Source organism: Hibiscus syriacus, unplaced genomic scaffold (assembly GCF_006381635.1).
Source record: "Hibiscus syriacus cultivar Baekdansim isolate YM2019G1 unplaced genomic scaffold, ASM638163v2 tig00111005_pilon, whole genome shotgun sequence".
Taxonomy (NCBI): Eukaryota; Viridiplantae; Streptophyta; class Magnoliopsida; order Malvales; family Malvaceae; genus Hibiscus; species Hibiscus syriacus.
The window spans coordinates 566,036-584,878 of NW_024062949.1; the positions used below are offsets into that span (position 1 = coordinate 566,036).

The window sequence follows — 18,843 nt, forward strand, 5'->3', positions numbered from 1 at the left end:
TTTGAATTAGATTTGTCAACCAAATTAACTCAAAATATTTTGATTTGATTCAATTCAATCAAGTAGTCACTCCATATCTTCACACATACTATAATATATTAGATAGGAGAATTATAAGCTACGACACATTAATATAAGGTTAAAAAATGGCGCAATCGAAAATTTGAAAAGGAACTTAACAAAATAGGTTTAGCGACACCATAAATGTTAACCTATATGCAATATATTGGATTGTAACTATTTTAAAATAACTTAAAATGGTGTAACCGGGAAACCTATCTTACAGGCTAAAAGCGGAACACAACATGTTATAAAGTGGAACCGAGAAAGTTTATCAATGTAGTAACATAGCAGGTTGCACTAAACTTTTATACATGGTAAGAAAATGAGTTATAAATTGCAAATGTTATGAATACTATTAACATTTTAGGTTGCGCCTAAATTGTTACTAGAGTTTAAGCTGATGGAGCCTTAGATTTTCCTACGGTAAGAAAATAAGTTTAAAAGCAAAAAATGTCATGAATATATATAAGAAATACGGTTGCGCATAAAAATGTCATGGTTCACTAAGAAATAGGTTGCGATATGAAATATTAATATTTTTATTAATAAAATAGGTTGCGCCCAAGAATATCATGGTTCACTCAGAAATAGGTTGCGATCTGGAATGTTAATATTTTTTACTAATAAAATGGGTTGCACCCGAAAATGTCATGGTTGACTAAGAAATAGGTTGTGATATGAAATCTGAATATTTTTATTAATAAAATGGGTTGTGCCTAAAATGTTATCAGAGTTTAAGCTGATGGAGCCATAGATTTTCCCACGATAAGAAAATAAGTTAAAAGCTAAAAATATTATACTTATATATAAGAAATACGGTAGCACCCAAGAATGTCATAGTTCACTAAGAAATAGGTTACGATCTGGAATGTTACTATTTTTATTAATAAAATGGATTTCGCTCAGGCTTAATCATATTTCTTATATATATTCATATAATATTTTGAGTTTTTAAACTTATTTTCTTATCGTGTGAAAATCCAATGCCTCATCGACTTAAATTCGGTTAACATTTTAGATGCAACCTAAAATGTTTTCATAACATTTGCAGTCAATAACTCATTTTCTTATCTCGTATAACATTTTAGTTGCAATCTATTATGTTACTCCAACTGATAATTTTTTAGGTTCCAACTTATAATATTTTAGGTATCGCTTTTAACCTATAACGTTTTTTATCGATTATACCGTTTATAAGCCTTATTTTAGACGCCTCACAGGGTAACCTCCTTATTAGAACTGGAAATCACTAGTTGAAATAGTCTCATGACACTTTATAGAACAACATTTAATTTTGTTTTCTTCAAACTATAACGATCGGGTTTAACCACTACACAAAGCTGGTGATTAACGTTCAATAACCCTAGGGTCACCATCATGCTTTAATAATTTGAATGCAGATTTAGCCGTTGTTCTTATCTTGTTATACCTATGGGTTGCACGAAAATGAAAGGCTTCTCTAGGGACAGTGGCCAAGAAAAATATCGATCCCACTTTGAAATATTCGAGGTTTAACATAGCTATCGGATATTGATAATCTTATAAAATACATGTGAATGAATGGGAAACATATGGTTCAGCCTCATTGCATTAATGGTTTGCATTTTTCTGCAGAGGGAAAAGGGGAGTTTTTGGTGGAATTTAATGGCTTGCCACATTTGAAATGAACCTAGGTACATGTCCCTCTTTATTCTCGTCAGCTTAGGACGCGGGCCTGAACCAGCAGGAAAAGCTAATGGGAACCCAAACTGTGCCATCATACATGGACCACCGATTTTGGGTTCGAGCACCATGAATGTCAGGAATATGAACATTTAATGTTAAATGGTTAAGAGTTATCTTAGAACATATATTACTTTGTACTTACGTCATATCAATAAAAAGAAAGACATGGACCACCAAGCCGATCAAGTCCCCTTCACGGCTCCATGCCTTTTAATTCGGCAGCTCGGGAGCTATTTAAAGCATCCTACATCAACAAAGTTCATATACCCTTTTCTATCATAAGATACGGTGAAGAGTTGAATCTACTTAATGATTCCGGTAGTAAAAGAGAATGAATATTTTCTTAAAATGATCCAAATTCGAATAAGTATGGTTTGAGAAAACCATAACATGTTTAGGTGTTGGGTCAACTGGGCTAGGGTTTCTTGCTGTTAGGCTTCCACCAGTTTGGGCTTTGTAAAATGGGTATTTAAAATTTTAATTAATAATATTTTTTATTTGAGTTTGTTAATTGTCGTCCTCGTCATAATAATAATAATAATAATAATAATAATAATAATAATAATAATAATAATGAAACGAAATGGTGATTACATGATTATATTATAAATATATATTTTGGATTAAATACTTTAAATTCAGTTAAGAGGCAACCAAAGCCCTAATCAACATTAGCTTAAATATATTCAAGGTACGTTATAGTAATCTCTTTTGGTCAATGATTCCAAAGTCATGATAAATATATCCAATAATATGTTGAATTTAGGTAATCTCTTTAAGCCCATAACGTGCCTAAATATATTTATTGGATATTATAAATATATTCGGTGTGTGGGGAAGGTTCACTGTCTGGTGGGCTTCTAGAAGCGACCCAATCTGTCTGTATGACCCGACCCGCCTGTTCGATTCGATCCGATCCAATCTAACCCGAATCGTTGATCGTTGACCATTTAAATAGGTAAGTGGTCATGCTAACACAAATTTAAAAATGATAGTAATTTCTCGACCCAACAATTAGTTATATTGTCATTTATTTATATAGTTTACCCTTATTTTAAACATGTTTTGATTGGAATATTATTTCTCGTACTACTTTGATTGTTATCGATAACAATAATCGTTTAAATAATGTCAATATTTTGTAATAACTTAGTTTTAAATGTATTAGATTATAGCTTATCGGCTTAGGAATGATAATGGTTTGAAATTTCGATTGTTATATTATTTCTTATAATGATAATATACAGTATGGGGTTATTTTGATAATTGTACTGGGGATAGTTTTAAACACTTTATCGAATCTCATTAAATCTTATATTTGTTGTTTTCTTTACTGTTCATTTATTTCTTGGGTTACTTAACCTAATTTTTCAACATGCAATAATTTTATTCACAAATATAATATTGTATTTTTGCCAATGGATCACAGTCGAGATGTAGCGATTTCAACCTTAAAAAAAACTGTAAGCAAAACAATACTTTAATTTTCTAACTCAGCTTCATGTGGAAAAAAGGCAGAAGCCGAGTGGATTAGCTCTGTATATAACCGAGCTAACAAAGAAAGCAAGCAATTTACACTGTTTCAGGTATATACTTACATGGAAAGATTGCAGGGATGAACAAACAAATAAGAACGAATAAATGGGTACCAGATAAAATTTGGGTTACCCAATTACGAGACGTGAACGAATCTTTCTCGTGATAGAACCAGAGAACTCACCGGAGCTGATGAGTTATTTTCATGGAAATCATGAAGAATCCTGATGATTGAACTCGCCTTTTTGCTGCCTCGAGTTGTGCCTTCACTGAGTTGGGAATACAAGGATCGCATTAGAGAAGGATTCTTCACCAGATGAGCAACCACATCACCGCCGCCGTTCACACACAGAGCCAGCAACAAGGAAACGCAGTACTCCTTCCCTGTTCTTGAAGCAGAGGTACTTAAAATCGCCACCAACAACGGCAGCGCTCCACGGCATAGAATCGCCACCGCCCCATCGATTCTCTCCGATAGAGTTGATAAAACCGCTAGGGAATCGATTACGAGATCTCCTCTTTCGGTGTCTTTCAAAAGATTTAGCAGTAAAGGAACAGCTCCGGCTGCTAGAACTCTCCAGTGGTTCCCGGAATGTGTTAGGAGACCGAAAATTGCAACTAAAGCGTTTCTTTTGCAATGATTATTTCCCTTCTTAATCAACTCTATCAAACCTGGAATTGCTTCAGGATTTTCACCGATCAAAACCCTGTTTTCCTCGATTGAGGCGAGATAAAACAAGGTGGCAGCCGCGTGTTGTTGAGCTTCGATTTTGAGACCTTTTCTTAAAACATGGACGATCGAATCCAACCCTTGGTTCGCCATTATGACACCTTTGCTTTTCGTGTGCTTGGAGAGATTCAGAAGGGCGGCCATGGAGTTTTCTTGGGTGTTATCGTCTTTAGAGAATAAAAGCTTCAGTAATGGAGGGATCGAACCGGATTCGACCAAACAAGACCTGTTAAAAATGCTCGTTTTCGTAAGAACCCTAATCTCAAAAGCCGCCTTGTTCATCTCTCCACTGTTGCCGTTAACGAGTTTGTTAACGAGAATTCCAGCTAACATCTTCACTGCTTCTTCTCCGGCCAAACTTCCGGCCTTGATTGTCCTCGTGATATCGCGATTCTTTCGGCTCGAGACGACCGAGACGCCGTTCCCGGCACAAAATTGTTGGATCATCGATTTTAATACGAGATTGGGAACCATTTTCGTACTGGTAAGCTTCTTGCCGGTCTTGGGACACGTGGCGTGTCCTGAATTTAACCATTTTAGAATGGAACGACGATCGTAGGTATGCCCCGTCGATAATGTCACCGGATCGGACATCAATTCTAACGAGATCGGACACTTGAGATCATCGCCGTTGATTCCTTTAAGAGTTTCGTTGCAATTACATGAGCCGTTGAGATGCTGAGTTTCGGTATCGATGAAATCAAAGATTACGCATCTGCAATAGCTCATGAATCCCATTAAGCTACTCAGAAGCTCCGATTCTCCGCCGGATTCTCGATCGGAAAATTCGATTTCGATTTCTGTATCTAAGAATTTCACTTCCTTATTGCAGTCGCTCCATTTATGAATCCCGAGTTGATCAAAGATCCGTTTGATTTCGACCGGATCGGGTTGGGTCCCTTCCTCGAATTGGTTCAGGATCCGCATAAGATCCTTTACCGCCTTCTTATCTTCCGGGTCGGATTCAAAAGTTGCTTTCCTAGCTTGCCTGACGATCAACTCAACTAATTCTTTGGCTTCACTCGACACATCAACGTATGAAAGCGGGAAAACATCCAGACCCGTCGCCATGGCCCGGATCAGTATCTGAAACCGGTTCGCAACTCGGTCGGAGTTCACCAGGATCCATGCTCGAGCCCCATCTCGAGTGCAATCTTCCAGAAGGAACCGAAGCTTCTGGAAAGTGAGATGGAGCTCCGAAAAGCTGAGAACGAAATTGGCAGGTGGATCCAACGTCGTATTTCGGATCTCCTGGAGGAAGAGAAGAAGGTTCGTGATTTGTCGAAAAGTTTCGCGCGCGTTTCTCTTGTTGACGGAGAAAAACTTGGATTTGTAAGTGCAAATATCCCGGCCGAGATCAATTATCGAGCTCAGAAGAGTTGCCGGAGAAATGGAGTCGCAAGGATGTATCGCCGGGTACGTCAGAATCCGGCGACTCGACCCGTTAGATTTCTGGATCATTTAACAGAATTTAAGGGAAAATAAAAGAAGAATGAAACAAAAAGCTTGGTTTTTGACGTTAGTATTTGGATATTTGATTTTCTGGTTTTGGGGCATTTAGGCGACATGGCAGTGGTGCATATATATATATATATATATATATAAGGAAACGAGGAAGGAGGCTTTGACTTCATACGCGTGTAATGATATGGCTAAGGTCAAAGGACAGGTGGCGAAAATGCACGTGGCGTGTTGAATATGAGTAAAGGCTGCTTCGTAAATAATCTCGAGCAGTGAATCCAACAAATGAAAATATGACACGTGGTCGTGAATTATGGGAAATACTCGTGCTTACGAAGGTACGTGAACGTGAAGATAGGTGGCCGACATTGTATTAGGATTATAACGAGGAATTTTGAAAACTCGGTATGACCTTACTATTTTTTATTTTATACATATTAATTAAGCTAATTTTTATTTTTCAAAAAGTACAATAATTATTGATGTTAATTTATTAAAATAAATTATATTTAACGTTAAATCTCCTTTGCAGCTTCTAATTCTCCATTTGCATTATACCCGTCGACCACAATTGTCCAAATTGTTGATAAAGTGTATTGTTCTTAAAGCATCTCTACTCTTCTCAAGCCCATCAACCCAACTTTTCAAGTGGGCAACATTTCTTCCAATGGGCAAATGAATACACTTCTCAATCCAATTCCTCGTCTCAATTCAAAATTTTCATATTCATCTAAATCCAATCATATTATTATTATTGTCGTCGTCGTACTCCTCTAATTCCGAGGCTTCTCCCCAACTAATTTGATCCGATCAGATCGCACATTTGATTTTTGATGGGAGAGTCTCCCAATAAAATTTTTTTGCATACACGTGACTCAAACCTAAAACTTTACTTAAACAATATTAAGTTGTTATTACTTAAACTAATTATATTGGTTTATTATTATAATTAGACTTCTCTTATTCCCTCGACTTCTTTCTCGAATTCCAATTTAATCTCATAAATTTGCCCATAAACAGTCTTCTCCCCCTTTGATTTTCAACCGTAATGAAAGCTTCAAAATACGCCTATAAATAATCTTTACATTGTTTTTTATTCTTCACAACTCAATTTCTTATCATTTTTTCCCTTTCTTACGTAATTTTCCTATAAATAATTTTTTATTCTTAGTAAAATATAATTATATTGTTATTTGCTTCTTAAAATTTAAATCTAATTTTATCTCATCTCTAACTTTCCTTACTACGTCCAAAAGTTCCGGTGTTACATTTTCATACTGCAACAACAAATTGTAAAGGGATGTTGCCGCTATGAGTGCTTCATTAAGAGTAATTGGTTGCAAAGACATTGTCTCATCTTCAGTTTCATACTTTCATTCTCAATAGAATTTTCAATAACACTAACTATAATTTCTTCTAAACTTTGGACCTCTAAACATGTATCATTTTCACTCGTGTAATCCAATAAGTAATTGACATCGATTTTATTGTGATACTCAAGGTCATTAATTATCGTATCAAATTCATGAATATCTTCTTTAATAATTCCTTCATTGTAGGTTCGTTGAATTGGGGAAAAATATCTTTAAACTAAAAATTATTAATTTATCAATTAGTTTTTTTTTTTGGGTAAAAGGATGATAATTACAACAGATTAGCTACTGCTATCATTCTCGACAACTCTGCAGCACTCGGTGTCGGACTCGTGCATTGGATTACATCTAAAGAGTCGTAGCAAACTAACTTAACCATTCTGTCGGCAACCTTATTTTCATCCCGTCGAACATGCTGAAATTTGATGGACCAATTCTTCCTGCACAACTCACGAATGTGAAGAAGAATGGTGTGGGGACCTTGTCGAACTTGTCTTTGTTAACGGATTCAATTAGGACTCGTCTAAACTTGACGCCAGACAGAATAGTGATTATCCTGCAAGCGCTCCAACAGAAGATTCACAAGAAAAAATTCGCACAAAAAAATCCATAGAAAAAAAGTCTCTAGGGTTTAATAAAATATTATCAAATCAAACAATCCAAAATCAGTCCACAAGCCGGACTGTTATAGCCAAAAATCGTCTTTATTCGAATTTTGCCAAAAATAACAAAATCCCGAAAATCACTCTAAATTAAAATTCGAAATAAAATAAGCAATCTCCAAAAAATCCGGCCTAAATCGGATTTAAATTGACTTCCTAATTGACAATCGAAATATTACCATAAATAGTAAAAAAATATCTAATTCTAGTGATTTGGAGGGGAAAACGGCAGAATTTGAGGTTGAAAAAAATGCCACATGGAGTGTAGCTCATTTGGAGAGCGTGCGCGTCGAAAAGAGCTTTATGGATTGGGGTCTTATGCGCGATTCTGACACCTGTAGCCAAAGTTATGGCCAAAAGACTGAAACATACTCAAAACGACCCCAATGAGGAACATGTCACAATCAATTCCCGCCTTTGCGCTGATCTGCCAATTCATGGTATCTCAGCGCCATCAAGGTGCAATCTGACAGCTCAGCATCATCTGTCTCGGATCCCCCTACATTAGTCATCCCGGGTTGGAAAGAACTCGTCCTCGAGTTCAGAGTACTGTCATCAGAATCCACAAAACAATGACTCAGGTGCTTCACATTAAAGACATCAGAAGTCTTCAAGTGGCTGGGAAGGCGCAACCTGTAAGCATTATCATTGATCTTCTGCACGACCTCACAAGGTCCAATATTCCGATCCTTAAGCTTATTATACTCACCAACAGGAAAACGATCACGAGTTAATACAGCCCAAACAAAATCACCAACATCAAAAAGTACCTGACGACGATGATTGTCGACCCGAGTCTTGTACTTGGTATTGCTCTCATGAATGGTTTGTTTCACCTGCTCATGGATACCCCAAAGATACTTTGCCATCTCATCTGCTTTAGGACTGAAATGACCTATACGTGGAATAGGGGCTAAGTCCAGCACCCCGGATGGGTTCTGACCATAGACAATCTCAAATGGGCTTAAACCTGTGGTTCTGTTTTTTGATCTGTTGTAGGCAAATTCTGCCTGAGGCAATGCCAAATCCCACTGCTTCGGCTTCGTTCCTGCCAAACACCTCAAGAGGTTTCCCAAACTTCGGTTCACCACCTCAGTCTGGCCATCCGTCTGGGGGTGGTAGGCGCTACTGAAATTCAACTGCGTTCCCAGTTTCCCCTACAGGCTCTTCCAGAAATGACTGATGAACTTAGTATCACGATCTGAAGTGATGGATCGAGGAACACCATGTAAACGCACAATCTCCTTGAAATAAAGATGGGCAATCCGGTCAGCATCCATAGTCTTTCTGCAAGCTACAAAATGAGCCATCTTGGAAAACCTGTCAACCACAACAAAGATAGAATCTGAGACCCTTTGGGTGTGGGGTAAGCCTAGTACAAAATCCATGCTGACATCAAACCAAGGAGCTTCAGGAACAGGTAAGGGAGTGTACAAGCCCGCATTTGTGAGAACTCCCTTAGATCGCTGGCACACATAACAACGGTCCACATAATGGGCCACATCACTAGTCAACTTGGGCCAATAAAAGTCAGAAGAGATAAGGGCCAAGGTCTTATCTCGGCCAAAGTGTCCCTCATTATGGAGTTCACTTATAATTTACTGCCTCAATGAACAATCTGGAATGCACAACTGTAATCCACGAAACAGATACCCATTTTGCAAAACAAAATCATGACGGTGACCCTCAGTTACCTCCTGAAATATCATTCCAAAGGAAGGATCAGCTGCATGCATATCTGTGAACGTCTCAAAGCCTGCAACTTTAGTACTCATGGTGGTGAGAAGTAAGGTACGACGGCTCAGGGCATCTGCGACGCGGTTCAAACTCCCTGCTTGGTGCCTCAGTGTAAAAGTGAATTCTTGCAAGTATACCACCCACTTGGCATGACTTCTACTCAGCTTGTGTTGTCCATTGATGTACTTCAAGGCCTCATGATCGGTAAACAGAATAAACTCCTTCTGTACTAGGTAGTGACGCCAATGCTTCAGGGACTGAACTATGGCATAGAACTCCAGATCATAAGTGGAATAATTTTTCTTTGATCCCGATAGTTTTTCACTGCAAAAAGCAACCGGATGACCTGCCTGACTCAGAACACCACCAATGCCAACGCCATATGCATCACAATTTACCTCGAACACTTTTTCAAAATCTGCAAGTGCCAAAACTGGAGCCTCGGTCATCTTCTGCTTGACCAGTTGAAAACTGGCCTCTGCCTCCTCAGACCACTGGAAATCACGCCCCTTGAGGCACTCTGTGATAGGGGCGATCATAGTACTGAAATTTCTAATGAATCGGCGGTAAAAAGACGCCAAGCCATGGAAACTTCGGATGTCATGTAAGGTCTTTGGTCTGGGCCAGTCCAAGACTGCATCTACCTTTGACTGATCTGCATGAACACCATCAGTAGACACAACAAAACCAAGAAAAGTCACAGAAGTAATGCAGAAAAAACACTTCTATTGATTGACAAACAAGCACACCATTTTCAGCATCTCAAAAACAGCACGGAGGTGATCGAAGTGTGAAGTCCATGTCGGACTATAAACGAGGATATCATCGAAGTAAACTACAACAAATTTCCCCATAAAAGGCCGCAAGACCTAATGCATAAATCTCATGAACGTACTAGGCGCATTGGATAGCCCGAAAGGCATGACCATCCACTCATACAACCCTTGTGGCGTTTTAAACGCCGTCTTCCACTCATCTTTAGGTCTTATTCTGATTTGGTGGTAACCACTCTTAAGGTTAATTTTTTGAGAAGACCTTAGAACTAGATAGTTGATCCAACATATCATCTAGACGGGGAATTGGAAACCGGTACTTAACTGTAATTATGTTGATCGCTCGGCTGTCAACACACATACGCCAAGAACCATCTTTCTTTGGCAGTAGCAGAGCAGGGACTGCACATGGGCTCATACTCTCTCGGATATAGCCCCCTCTCCAACAACTCTTCCACATGTCGCTGCAAATCTTCAGCCTTTTTGGGACTGAGGCAATATGCTGGTCGATTTGGCAAACTTGGCCCAGGAACAAGGTCAATTTGATGCTGAATATCCCTCATAGGTGGTAGCCCAGGAGGAAGATCCTCTGGCATCAAGTTAGAGAATTCTTCTAGTAGACGTTGCACTTCTACTGATAAATCTATATCCACGTCTACTGCATTATTCTCGCAAGGTAGTAAGGCATAGACCACGTCGCCATGCTCAATCTCATCTAAAAACCTGGACATAGAAAGCAGAGTAGTATTATGGGTTACTGGGGTAGGAGTGAGTCCTTCCCGCCGGGGTGCCAACACAATCTTTTTTCCCTTGATGCTAAGGGAATATGTATTCTTCCGTCCATCATGAATGACACTGCGATCATACTGCCAGGGTCGACCCAACAATATATGACACGCATCTATAGACACAACATCACACCAGGCATTATCAAAATATTTTATACCAATTGAAAAAGACACGAGGCATCGCCTATCAACTGTTACCTCACTGCCTTTATTTAGCCATGACAGCTTGTATGGCTTAGGATGACGGTCCGTCTTCAACTGCAATTTCTGGACAACCTCCTCGGACACTACATTCTCACAACTGCCGCTGTCAATGATCATTTTGCAGACTTTATCTGCAACTGTGCAGGTCGTGTGGAAAATATTGGTTCTCAACCAATCGTCCCCTGAATCGCCCTTGGGAGTAAGTAGACTCTTGCGAACGACCATAGTCTCATGATCATCTCCATACAGCACATCATCAGTCTCATCATCGTCATACACGGGTTCGCTAATCTCCTCAGTCTCGTCTTCCGCGTTTTCCTCAATCAACAAATTTTTGCCCTTTTGATTAGCAGGATTCCTGTAATCAGTCGCCCTATGCCCTTGTTCACCACAACGAAAACATCTAATAGTAGGGTTAGAATTACCCTGTGGTGGCTGTTGAGCAGGACGAGAATCCTGAGGACGAACTGGTTGACTGTTGTGATCGTTCATGATCACTGGTCTCCTGTTTTACTGTTTTTCAATAGCAAGTGCACGCTGGTAAGCTTCCGAAACACTCCACAGTGAATGAAGGCTGAGGACATCTTGTAAGGGCTGGCGTAAACCCCCCAAATACCGCGCCACCATTTGCTCCTCTGTCTCAGATAAATCATTCCGGGCGACCAATTGGTAAAACTCCTCCGTGTAATCATCGACTGATCGTGCGCCCTGCCTCAACGCATGAAGTCGCTGAAACAAGGTTTGCGTGTAGCCGAAGGGAAGGAAGTGACCCTTCATCTTCTTCTTCATCTTCTCCCAATCAATGATCTTGGCCTTGCCCTGTCTTTCTCGTGAACGTCGCAACTGTTCCCACCACGCAGATGCTCTGCCCTTGAGTTTGATGGCGATCAGTTTCACTTTCACATGAGCAGGGACTTCCTTATATTCAAAAATACGCTCTACTTCATTAATCCAATCCACGAATCTCTCGGCTTGTAACGTACCAGAAAACTCAGGGAGATCGACCCGAAAACCGAGGTCTCCATGACGCTCTTCCCGACCACGGTGTTCCCAGAATAGAGCACGATTGTGATATGGGTTTTTGAAAGCGGAATTGGTATCGTGATCAGAGGCCTCACGATCCTCGAAATCCTGCGCCGCCAGGCGCTGGGTTAATTCTACGACTTGCCTCTGTAAATCTGCAATCATCACATCCTGAACGTTGCGATCACGGCGTTGGGCTTCCTCATTCGGAACCTGCTCACGACGACCACGACCTCCAGCCATTGAAACTGGTGAAATTTCCCAGGAAGATGTTGAAGCTCTGACACCAACTGACGCCAGACAGAATAATGATTATCCTGCAAGCGCTCCAACAGATGATTTACAAGAGAAAATTCGCCCAAAAAAATCCAAAGAAAAAAAGTCTCTAGGGTTTAATAAAATATTATCAAATCAAACAATCCAAAATCAGTCCACAAGCCGGATTGTTATAGCCAAAAATTGTCTTTATTCGAATTTTGCCAAAAATATCAAAATCTCGAAAATCACTCTAAATTGAAATTCGAAATAAAATAAGCAATCTCCAAAAAATCCGGCCTAAATCAGATTTAAATTGACTTCCTAATTGACAATCGAAATATTACCATAAATAGTAAAAAATATCTAATTCTAGTGATTCAGAGGGGAAAATGGCAGAATTTGAGGTTGAAAAAAGGCCACATAGAGCATAGCTCATGTGGAGAGCGTGCGTGTCGAAAAGAGCTTTCTGGATTGGGGTCTTATGCGCGATTCTGACACCTGTAGCCAAAGTTATGGCCAAAAGACTGAAACATACTCAAAACGACCCCAATGAGTAACATGTCACAATCAATTCCCGCCTTTGCGCTGATCTGCCAATTCATGGTATCTCAGCGCCATCAATGTGCAATCTGACAGCTCAACATCATTTGTCTCGGATCCCCCTGCATCAAAACTCCAGCTCCCATGCTTGCTGCATACCAAGAAAGATTCCTTGTAACTATGCTTCCATAATCGAACATATCCCAATGAATTTTGAAAACCCAACCTGCAAGTTGCATGTATCGTCATAGTCTCTGGTGCTTGAACTCGTGACATCAATTCATTTAATCACTGAAGTAAGTTTACTCGTGCAAAAAGAATATATTTTTAAAACAGAAAAAAGGGGAAATAATCATATTCGACTTTGCTATCACCTCTCTTATGGACAACATCGAATACATCTCATTCAGTTGTGCATACAATTATTGACCATGGATGTTACTCCCAATTGTTCTCATGATATTTAAATTATTATATCAGTCTAATTATAATTTATAATGATTATTTTTAGTAATAATGAATTATATTTATTATTTATAAAAGTTTTAGAAATCAAATGGACTCGTAAAAAATAAAAAAATAAAAGGTTTAGATAGATTATCATATTTTTGGTTGGCTATAAATTATTGATTTAAAATATAAATAATCAATTATATTAGGAAAAAAGGCATAAGATGTCCCTGTACTTTTGCAAAAAAAATTAATGTGATCATCGTATTATTTTTCTCTCAATTTAACCGTTCAACTCAGAAAAATTCAATGAGGCTCTTCAACCAACGTTTTTCTATCGTTGACCATTACGGTGCTGGTGTGACATTTCACAGTGTTGACATGATGTTCCACAGTGTTCATGTAGCAGTCCATCTGTTATGTTTGAGTTACCAATTTAATCTATCTATCATATCATCCATTGTGTTATCAATCACCATGGAATGTCACGTTGTATCGTGGATCGCCACATCAATACAGTGAATTGCTACATCATCACTGTAACGATTAACGATGAAAAACGTTTGTCAAAATACCACATTAGGTTTATTTTCTGAGTTGGAGGGTCGCATTGAGAGAGAAAAATAATACGAGAGTCACATTGGTTTTTTAAGTACAGAGACCTCTTATGCATTTTTACCATTATATTATCTGAATGAGATATTTTTTAATGAGACAATATAAATTTTACTCCCTAAACTTAGCAATCCTTTTCAAACTGCTCTTTAAACATTTTTTGACGCGTCCGTTTGTGTAACTAACAACTGTCATATCAATTATCAAATCCGAATCAAAGACAGCTAAAACATTTCTGGCCAATTTGTTGAAATTTCGTCTCACGACAATTATAATAATAAATGGGAGCAAATAGACAAGTCTAATCACCACCCAACTCCCTTAATTATCCATCTTTATACATTTTCCTGCAAAATCTCCCAACTGGGGTTCATATTAGGTTAAAATTTAATTAATCGATTGAATCGAAATTTTGATTGATTAATCGGTCAGTTAATTTTGATTTCGGTCAATTAATGATTAATAGTTTTTTTTAAATTTAAATTTTGGTTAAGTCGGTTTAAAAGTGGTTAAGTAACTGAATTAACATAATTAGCCGAAATTATTAAATATTTAATATTATATATATTATTTAGCTTTAGGGGTGTTTAAATTTTAGTTTTAACCAAATTAACCGATCGAATTTACCGAATAAACCAAAAATATTTAATATATGATACATATTATTCATAAATTTCGATTAATTTAGTTAACCGACCAATTCACTGAATTTAGTTTGGTTCGGTTAACTTTTTTTGAAAAAAATTAATTTGATTAACGGTTAAAGTAAAAAAATCAATTAATGAAATTTAGATAATTTAATTCAATAACTGAAGTAACTATTTGAACACACATACTCCCAACTAATTACTTTCTCACCATAGTAATTTCTCGGATGGATTATTATATAATTATATTTGAATATTGGCGAAGTAAATTCAAATCGGGTAAATTAAAAGTTCATCACTTAACTTTCTTCTCTCTTATTTTAGTTATCAAAGTTTGAAAATTTTTAATTTACTCACTAGTTATAATTGAACATTTTTCTTTTGAATACTATGAAATGGTTTCAAAAGTTTTTTCTTAATGAAAAAAATCTATAATTTCAAACTCTCTTTGATTTTTCTCTTCTTCTGAATCTCAGTAGTGGGAAGATAAAGAAGGAAATGAGCTATATACCTTAATTCTATGTTGATCGGATGCAAACCTATCCATTAGCAAGTGTAGCTTGTGATACGTCATAGGACCTCAACATATGCAATTATTGTTTGTTATGTTATAAATTTATTTTGCCACTGTGCGCACGCGTGAAGAAAATTCAATGAAAAAAACTTAATTTTATATGTATTTTTTGTATTTTGCAAGAAACAATAGTAATATGATATTTTTTATGTTTTTATGTTTTGTCTTATTATAAAATATGTTACGGACCTCATTTTAAAAAGTAGCACAATATCTTCACATCTTTTGGGACGGACCTCATTAGATGGTGGATACTATAGATCAAAAAGTTTGAGTTTAATGAATTTTGGATTTATGGTTGAGTTTCATGAGTTTTAAAGAAATTTAGGTAAAATATAAATTGATGGAGTGGTGGTACGCTGAAGAATGTTAATCACAACATCGATGTAATACAATCAAGAGAGAGAGAGAGAGATAAAGATCAAGGGAAAATGATAATGTTGACACTTGAATTTCATATCAATAAAAAATATTCTACATCGGTACATGTGACTACCATGTCACCCATGTCATCCTTCTGTTTATGATTTAACACATGAATGATCAAAATAAGATAAAAAAAATTAATTTTTTTAAATTTTAGTGACAAATATAGAAATAGGAAATTGTGGGAAAAATTTATATTTTGCCCATTCAAATCATTTAAGTTGTCTAATTAAGTTTATTAATTTAATGTTTTATTCTCCACTTTAATTCATTAGTGCCATGTATATATAAAATCATTTTTATTATTTGATTTTCTCTCCCTTTCGAAAATTAAGAAAATTCCATCTTTAACTATCGAATATCTCTTTGTCGATATTCTCTCGTGTATTAATATGGCAATGTTGCATGAGAATGTGACCTAGAAATGATTGGCATGCATTGCTTGTCCAACCCAACTTGGCTGATTTATTTCGCTATCTCTAACACTATAATTTAATAAATTACTCATTTTCATGTGTCATCTATGATATGGATTTTTATCCGTCTGAATTTGATTCGAAAATTAAATTTCTTCGTTTATATGTAATTTGATTTTTGGTTATACGTCATCTCATAATTAAATTTTCAAATATATATATATAATCAGATCAGACCAAATCGGGTTAGAACCCACCAAGTCCTAGTATATCAATACCAAATAATGCCATAGAATATAAGGAATAGGGATGGGCACGAGACTCGCACCCAACAGGTTTCGATCTGATCCGACACTATCGGGTCATATTTGTTTTAAAAAATTCTGGTTTAGATCAAGTCGAGTTAGTTTCTTTAGAGATTATATTTAGATCATATTAGGTTCGAGTTTAGGATAAATATAATCTACCCGATCTAAAAAAATATAATTTTACGTTATCAAAGCTTATTAAGGAATAAAACAACCTTATCAAAGCTTGTTTCGGCTACGCTTGTGCTTGCCAATCAAGATTACTCTTTTGTCTGCTCCTTTCATGCTACAAAAACTCTAGCAGTACATTTACACCACAAGCCGCCCACATTAATGGCTTTCATAGTAAAAGCATCAAAATCAAACTGCGGTCCCAAAATCCCAGTTGGAACACAACGAAATATAGGAAACCAAAGTGAAAGTGAAAGCGAAAGCGAAAGCGAAAGCGAAAGCGAAAGCTCAAAGACGCGTAATTCCCTGACAATCTCCTCAACCCGTAATAAACCAGAAGAAAAAAAACCCAACCCATTACAGACAAACAAGTTGTCTGAGTTTTTACTGGTTTGGTTCTTGTTTTTCACTTGACTTTTCCCTCGATCCAAGCTTGAAAGACAAAGGAATTAACTTGAAAGTTCAAAGCTTGAAATGTCGAAATAAAAAAGGTCCCAACTTTTTGAGCAGTCCCACGAGGTTTGCCGAGCATCACAAAATCAACCCATGAGTACATGGTTTCACTGTCACAGATCCCATCTACACATAAAGATACCCCCAAAAAGAGTCGCCAGCTAAATACAACTAAGCTTAGATTACGCTCTTTACTCCTTTCTTCCCTCCATATATATATGATCAAATCTTCATCTCTTTCCCTACATCATACTCAATAAACATGGCTCTAATCCAACACATTTTGTTCCTTTGTCTCGCATTGTTCTGCTCGACAACCTCGGTCTCCTCGCACAGCAGGCATTACTCGACTCCGAGCGTTCCACGTCTAACTGACTTGTTTAACCGTGTCGCGGTGAACCATAGCTTTTCCAACGCTTTTGGTGCACATAACATCAAGCTACTCAACAATGGCTCCATGGTGAATCTCGCACTCGATAAAACATCGGGTTCGGGATTGGCTTCGGTGGAGAAATATAGCTATGGATTCTTCAGTGCAGCAATCAAGCTGCCTGCAGGCCTCACATCTGGTGTTGTAGTAGCCTTTTATGTAAGCTACTGTTTAACGATTTGTGTATGTATGTGAACTTGAATTTGGTTAAATGGATCGTTTTTTCGCAGTTGTCTAATGCAGATATGTATCCCCACAGTCACGATGAGATCGATATTGAACTGCTCGGCAACGATAAACGAATCGATTGGATCCTCCAAACGAATGTGTATTCGAATGGTGTGAGCACCGGGAGAGAAGAGAAATTCTATTTCTGGTTTAATCCGACCCTGCAGTACCATTACTACAGCATTCTTTGGAACAGTCATCACATAGTGTAAGGATAATTGAAGTACTCTGTTCGAAGTTCGAACATACATCGCCGATAATCCAGACTTATCGTTGTTAAAATTGCAGGTTCCTTGTCGATAATATACCGGTGAGGGAGTTCCCGAACAACGGAAAATTCTCGGCGGCATATCCCTCGAAGCCGATGTCTCTTTACGTTACCATATGGGACGCGTCAGAATGGGCAACTCATGGAGGGAAATACCCTGTCAATTACAAGTATGCCCCATTTGTGACTTCAGTTACAGACATGGAAATGGCTGGCTGTACCATAAATCCTAAGCAGCCAGATTCGTCTTGTTCGAATGCCAGCCTTTCGGGCATCGACCCCGTCGGTGGGCCCGACTTCGTTAAGCTATCAAATCAACAGGTAACTGCCATGGATTGGGCAAGAAGGAAGCTCATGTTCTACTCCTACTGTAAAGATACATCCAGATACAAAGTTTTGCCTCAAGAGTGCAAGTAAAATTTACTATTACTCATATATATATATATATATATATATATATATATATACAAATTTTTCTCCTTTTCTGAAAAATTATTTTCTCATCAAGAAGCAATAATGATATGTTAGAACATTAAATATAAATTTTAAATATTTTAGAACATTAAATTTTAAAATATTTTAGAACATTAAATATATATTTATGAGATATTTAAAAAGAATTTATTCATAATAAGTGGTTAAAAAGGTAAGGGCAGCAGGAACATAGAGGCGGGGCCCAAGTCAGAAATCTATGTAAAGTATAAACCAGAAAAGGCAAGCATTAATACCCTTATCTCTACCTTGTCCGCTCATCTTGTACTCACCAAATGGAACCGCTGCATCAAACACATTGTAACAGTTCACCCAAACTGTTCCCACTTTCAAAGCTCGGCTCAATGTGTTTGCGGTGTCGATGTCCTGCATGAAGACACCGGCAGCCAGTCTGTAGCCGCTTCCGTTCGCCCTCCGAATCACCTCATCGATGTCCCTGCCATCAAATCGATCATATCAAGCTAAACTCAAAACTCTCAGTGCGATCGGTTA

General features: G+C 37.6%; 2 protein-coding genes across 2 annotated transcripts; one reads left to right on the forward strand and one right to left on the reverse strand.

Moving 5' to 3' along the window:
- Positions 1-3,243: 3,243 nt before the first annotated feature.
- LOC120149393 (U-box domain-containing protein 18-like) lies at positions 3,244-5,615 on the reverse strand. The gene has a single exon (XM_039162191.1). The coding sequence runs from the start codon at positions 5,513-5,515 to the stop codon at positions 3,461-3,463; it is 2,055 nt and encodes a 684-aa protein (XP_039018122.1). The 5' UTR covers positions 5,516-5,615; the 3' UTR covers positions 3,244-3,460.
- Positions 5,616-16,996: 11,381 nt separating this feature from the next.
- Positions 16,997-18,339, forward strand: LOC120149446 (probable xyloglucan endotransglucosylase/hydrolase protein 33). The gene is made up of 3 exons (XM_039162225.1): positions 16,997-17,522; positions 17,594-17,799; positions 17,880-18,339. Exons 1-3 carry the CDS (start codon positions 17,196-17,198, stop codon positions 18,274-18,276), a joined length of 930 nt encoding a protein of 309 aa, XP_039018156.1. The 5' UTR covers positions 16,997-17,195; the 3' UTR covers positions 18,277-18,339.
- The last annotated feature ends 504 nt before the right edge of the window (positions 18,340-18,843 follow it).